Source organism: Triticum dicoccoides, chromosome 1A, assembly GCF_002162155.2.
Source record: "Triticum dicoccoides isolate Atlit2015 ecotype Zavitan chromosome 1A, WEW_v2.0, whole genome shotgun sequence".
NCBI lineage: Eukaryota > Viridiplantae > Streptophyta > Magnoliopsida > Poales > Poaceae > Triticum > Triticum dicoccoides.
In genome coordinates, this window is record NC_041380.1 from 559469080 (window position 1) to 559475092 (window position 6013).

The following is a 6013-nucleotide window of genomic DNA, read 5'->3' on the forward strand; positions in this document are numbered from 1 at the left end:
CCTACTGAAAAATGGGTTGGAGTTGTGGAGTTTCAAGATTGACGAAGTCACCACGGGCACTCCACTATCGACAGATATGTCACCTCCTACTGAAACAATAGTTTGCATTAATGAGACACCAAAGCATCAGCTGAGATTTGATTGCTGGTGGGCTAGGGATACCACCACCCTCCTAACCATATATCCACTGGTTGGTTCTCTAAAGAAAGTGTGTTGAAACTATTTAAAATCGAGGATATAATTCATTTCCACTACACAGTAATAGTCTGTTGTGAGGTCCGAAGTAGGCGCCGATCACCGCTTTACTAGTTCAAGATATCGTGAAGCGTAGAAACCCTACATGCTAATTATTGTAGGTACTCCCTCCGTTCCAAAATTATTGTAGTGGTTTTGGTTTAAAATTTGAACTAAAACCATGACAATAGTTTTGGAACAGAGGGAGTAATATTCATCTGTCTAACTGTTCCTAACTTTAGTTGCCATATAAGCACCCAAGGTTCACTTACAGTTTATTAAACTACAATGGTAACTAAACAGTAGTTTGCCATGATACAGTTCTTACCGTGTTTATCGTACATGTGAGCAAGAAAATATTTAAGAGCGTCATAACACAACATCATAATAGAAGCAAAATTACAGAGCTAGCAATTCCTGTCCTTCACTAATTTATCCATGCAAAATTACAGAGTTAGCAATTCCTGTCCATAAATACATGTAGCTGCATGCCTCAATCCACCCCGCACAACCTTATAAAAGATGTCCCTAAAATACAAGCAAAATTATAGAGCTAGCTATATATTCCTGTCCATAAAATACGTCTATGCGTCCATCCACATACTTCATGGAGAAATACACTGCAATATCTGCCGAGCCATTCACAACACTAGAGTGAACGCTGTCACTATGCTTTCAGAATTCCTTTGCCCTAGTACACTTCAAGCCTAGGTTCAGGGGTGCTCAGTTTTTTCACGAACTTTCAGAAACATTGCATGCCAATGCATTAGTAAAACTGAACGAAAATGACTCTTTGTACAACTTTGGGGCTGGCCGGCGTTCAACCATACAAGCAAACGGGCTCTCCGAACAGACAGCATGATCACGATGGTCGATGGACCATAAGAAAATGAGAGCATAAGTTGCCATCACGAAGAGGGACCTCTGACTAAGTAACGCCCAAGTATTCATCGTTCTCATTTCTCATGGAGCAACACACAGGCTACATCCAGGACATGAAGCAAGCGGGCAGATCAAACCATTTCCCCAAAGATCCTTGTAATTTACACCATGATGTTACAATTTGAACCACCCATTATGTGTGCAGTTCACCGCAGTTGCCTTGATATATGGCTACAACTCGCAGCTAGCGAGCGCCAACGCCTCACTTGCCGGGGACAAAGTTTGTGGCAAACGCCCATGCGTTGTTGTTGACAGGGTCGGAGAGGTGGTCAGCGAGGTTCTCGAGTGGGCCCTTGCCGGTGACGATGGCCTGCACGAAGAAGCCAAACATAGAGAACATGGCGAGGCGACCGTTCTTGACTTCCTTCACCTTGAGCTCCGCGAATGCCTCTGGATCGTCAGCCAAGCCCAGTGGGTCGAAGCTGCCCCCGGGGTAGAGTGGGTCGACTACCTCACCGAGTGGGCCGCCAGCAATGCGGTACCCCTCAACAGCGCCCATGAGCACGACTTGGCATGCCCAGATAGCAAGGATGCTTTGTGCGTGCACGAGGCTGGGGTTGCCCAGGTAGTCGAGGCCACCCTCGCTGAAGATCTGGGAACCGGCCTTGAACCATACCGCCTCGCCGAACTTGACGCCGTTGCGTGCAAGAAGCTCGGGGAAGACGCATCCAAGCGCACCGAGCATGGCCCACCGGCAGTGGATCACCTCGAGCTCCCGGTTCTTGGCAAAGGTCTCGGGGTCGGCCGAGAGCCCGGCGGTGTCCCATCCGTAGTCGCCGGGGAACTCGCCGGTCAAGTAGCTCGGGGGCTCTCCGGAAAGCGGGCCGAGGTAGAGCACACGGTCGGCACCGTACCATGGGCTGCCTGATGAAACCGGCTTGGCCTTTGCAGCGGTCTTGCGCATAGTGACACGGGCCTCACCAAAGAGAGCTGATGAAGCCACGTTCTTCACCGACTTGCCGGCGAAGGTCGAGGAGAGGGACATGGTGGTGGTCGCCATTTCGCTGCTAAGGTGGGAGGTGTATTGTGTGTTCTCCAAACAATGAAAACTGAAGAGTGTGGAGATGGTTTGAGACGTGTGGAGGATGGAGCTATTTAAGGAACTGGAGCTAACATAGGGGATTGTGCTTTGGTCTGTGTGTGTGTACCGACAAGATAGATATAGACAGGGAAAAAATCGTGATCTTCGATGCTATTGGTGCAGCAGGGATCTCGTCATCCCTCAGGACGTGGCAACTTGAGACCCAGAGAAAGGAGATATGTTGTGGCTAGGCCTAGGGATCTTGTTGGAGAATGGAGACGTGTGATTGGATGATGGATCACATGTTGATTCTCACATCATCAGCTAGCTCACGGTCTGCATGCAACGTGGCAGTAAACTTGTCTCTGATGAAGTAGGCGGCGCAAGTGTGGTCAAGAAAGTGATGGCAATTTTAGGCCATACGATCATTATTTATTTCTTTATTACTTTCTTTGCTGGTGAACTATACATGAAAGCCTCAACATCCGAGAATACGCCATGTAAAAATAAAAGTTCGCCTCTTTTACTCCTACTAGAATAAAGGCATTACCAAAATGAGCCACGTCTTGAAAAACAAGAACATGTTAAGTGTGATTTTTTTAACTAAAGAGTAAATAACACCAAAGGCAAACACAAACTTGTCCACAGAGAGCATCAATTGCCACAGCGTTATTTTGACATCTTAGAGCATCACTAACTGAATTTTCAAAAACGCTTAACTCTTCAAAGGATTTCATGTTAAGGAGTTAAGTTGTAGCTAACCAAACCCTCAAACGGTTAACTCAAAAGTTTAAGAAGTTAAGCCTCGAAAGTTTCCCAATTAGCGTAAATTTGAGCGCCTCAAAGTTTCAACAAAAGATTCTCGTTGCTCCTCTCGTGCCCGCGGCGCCTCCTCTTCCTTCCCCCGCCACTTCAGGCACCAGATAGCCACTACAGGCCCGGACACCCCAATTGCATCGGGAATGGAACCGCCCACCACCTTTGCACCATAGGCGACTCCTCCCGCCAGCGTTACACCACCAGCGTAAATGAATGCTGCAAGGATATGGCTCGGAACGAAGACCACCATGCTCTTTGTCACGCCGTCCACGAAGGTCGGCCGCAAGGCTACGCCGTCACAAAGACAACCGGCCCCCCTTTAGTTGCTTCAGCCAACGGCAAGCGGATGAAGAAGCCAGGCGGGCAAGGCCCTCGATAAGGTGACAACAAAGAAGAGGGATAAGTCATCAACTTCGTAGTCATTGGGGAATCAGAGTGGCCGGGGAACAGTGGCGGTGGTTCCATCCCAATCGTCCTATGCTACTACAAGAGGAGGTTGGGGCGGAGGGAGTCGTCGTGGGGTTCGGATTGTTAGTGTCGTTGTCGCCTTAGATGGGGGAGAGCAGAGAAGTCGCTCTCGAGCCATCGCCTTTGCATCCGCATGGGAACCACGCAAACACTCATCATCCCTAGCTACCTAATGGGTCGGTCCCTTAGGCCGAATACTCCAATCAACCAATATATTGTGTTTCAGCCGCCAGAGTAGCGTCTCCTTAGGAGAGCCAGCCCACGAAACACAAACGAGGCGCCTAGATCAGATCAGACGGCCAGATCAGAAAAATGTACGGTCCAGGTGTCTGAAGGCGTGAGAGACTAGGGATTAGGTTCAGTTTTACCGTCCTAAATTCCAACTAAAAATAAGAATAATTAGCCTCAAAAAGAGTTACTTTTGTGTACCAAATTGTGTCATCCACTACATAGACAACAATTGAAAGGCCGTCTACTAGACAACCACAGGTACCGGCCCATCATGGCGAAGCCGACCGCATGCAACCGCCAAGGCTATATATCGCCCTTTACTGATTTCTAATAAGAATCACCAATGGGCGGGCGTTAGCAGGCCCACCCAACATTATAACGTGGCACACGGTTTTTCTTTCTTTCGGTTTTTCACTGTTTGTAGGTTGTTTTCCTCAAGTTTTCTATAGCGCTTTTTTCGGTTTTTGGTTTCACTTTCATTTTTTCTTTGGTTTTTTGGTCTCTTCATCTGTTTTTTCTTTTACCTTTCTATTTTTTTCCTCGTTTTTTCCGTGTTACTTTCTTGGTTTTTTGTTTCTTTCTCTAGGTTTCACTGAGTTTCTCTGACTTTTTTTTGCTTTTGTCTTCTTTTCATTTTTCTTTTTTCAACACATGTCTACATTTTTCATATGCATTGTATATTTTTCGTATACATTAGGAATATTGTTTTACACACGTTTAAAATCTTTCCAGTACATAATTAACATTATTTTAATATATATTTTGATTTCTAGTTTTTTTTCAAACACATTGTACACTTTTCGTTTATACATCTAAAATTGATTTTATATAAATGTTTCACATTTTCAAATACATGTTTAATATTTTTACAAAATCATGTTTTGAACATTTTTAGTACATGTTAAATATTTGTTATGTACACGTTGGATTTTTTAATGATAAACAATTTTCCTGAATTAAGCAAACATTTTTTTACATTGTACAAACCTTCTTTTTTGAAAATGTCACGAACACATTTATGAAACTTGTGAACATTTTTCTAAATGTAGCATACATTTTTTATGACCAATCATTCTTTTTTAATAATACAAACATTTTTTACAATGTATAAACATTTTCTATACACGTTTTTCATTTTTCAAATACAAGATTAACCTTTTAAAAAATTATGTAAAGTATTTTCGTAATATATATATAGCAAAATGTGATTAAAAACGGAAGTGGAAAAACGACATGACATTAGCATGATGATGGGACGCGGTTACTGGGTCGGGCCAATACCTGCTGTAGGCGAGCTGTGGACCGTGGTAGGACTCGCAAGGGTTTCCTTCGCCCTTCAGGCTTCAGAGAGACTAGTACGGTTCCTAGCCAAGTGTCAAAAAAATAATATTAGGGTTCCTAGCCGCCGCCGTCCCGCCGCCATTACTACCGGCCGTCCGCCGCGGAGCGCCCAGCTGGCCGAAGAAGCCTCCGCTGCCCCGATGTTGGTACAGGATCCCAGCAGCGCCTCCCTCCGTCGAGCAGCTGCTCCCACTAGCAGCGCCTCCCTCCCTGGAGCAGCCGACCCCGCCCAGCAGCGCCACCGCCCGGAGCTACGCGGGCGACCAGTCCATAGGCAGGTAGCCACCACTCCTTCGTCGTCCCTCCTCCCCCCCTCTTCCCTCACTTACCCTCTCCTTCCTCTTGCATCCTCTGTCTGTTCAATTTTTGTTCCTGATTTTTGTATGGGATGAGTACTTGCTGTAGGTTGGATATTGTGCGAATATAATGATGACTATTTCTTGATGAGTGCTTGCCGCATGATTTTTCCAGTGCACGTTCGAGTTTACATGTGGATGGATTTTGCTTGGAATGTGTTTGTGATAATGCTTGTAGGGGCAAATGTTTACAAATTGTAGTTCGTTTTTTTCCAGATGAGCAAATGTTTTGGTTTGAACATGATAGCTGTGAAACTTCAGTGAATGATGATATATGAAAAGGAAAGGATTAAGTTGTTTTATGTGCACGGTCTTGACCTGAAATCAAAGCTTAGCAGTTACATGCAATTCGAGAGACTAGGGTGCCAGAATGAGTCTAGATTGGTTTTCGGTGGCTATGGAGGCTTCTGGCGGCGGAACTCCCGATATATTGTGCTCCCCGAAGTTTTTAGGGTATATGGGTATATATAGGAGGAAGAAATACGTCAGGAGGGCACGAGGGGCCCACGAGGGTGGAGGGCGCGCCCAGGGGGGAGGGCGCCCCCTACCTCGTGCCTTCCTTGTTGCTTCCCTTACGTACACCCCAAGTCTTCTGGATTGA

General features: G+C 45.8%; 1 protein-coding gene across 1 annotated transcript; it reads right to left on the reverse strand.

Annotated features, from left to right (window-relative positions):
* Positions 1-1163: 1163 nt before the first annotated feature.
* Positions 1164-2211, reverse strand: LOC119289708 (chlorophyll a-b binding protein of LHCII type 1-like). The gene has a single exon (XM_037568962.1). The coding sequence runs from the start codon at positions 2174-2176 to the stop codon at positions 1379-1381; it is 798 nt and encodes a 265-aa protein (XP_037424859.1). The 5' UTR covers positions 2177-2211; the 3' UTR covers positions 1164-1378.
* Between the last annotated feature and the right edge of the window lie 3802 nt (positions 2212-6013).

Bases quoted from the DNA above. Each gene is read 5' to 3' on its own strand.
- LOC119289708 (XM_037568962.1), bottom strand. From the start codon at position 2,176: ATGGCGACCACCACCATGTCCCTCTCCTCGACCTTCGCCGGCAAGTCG.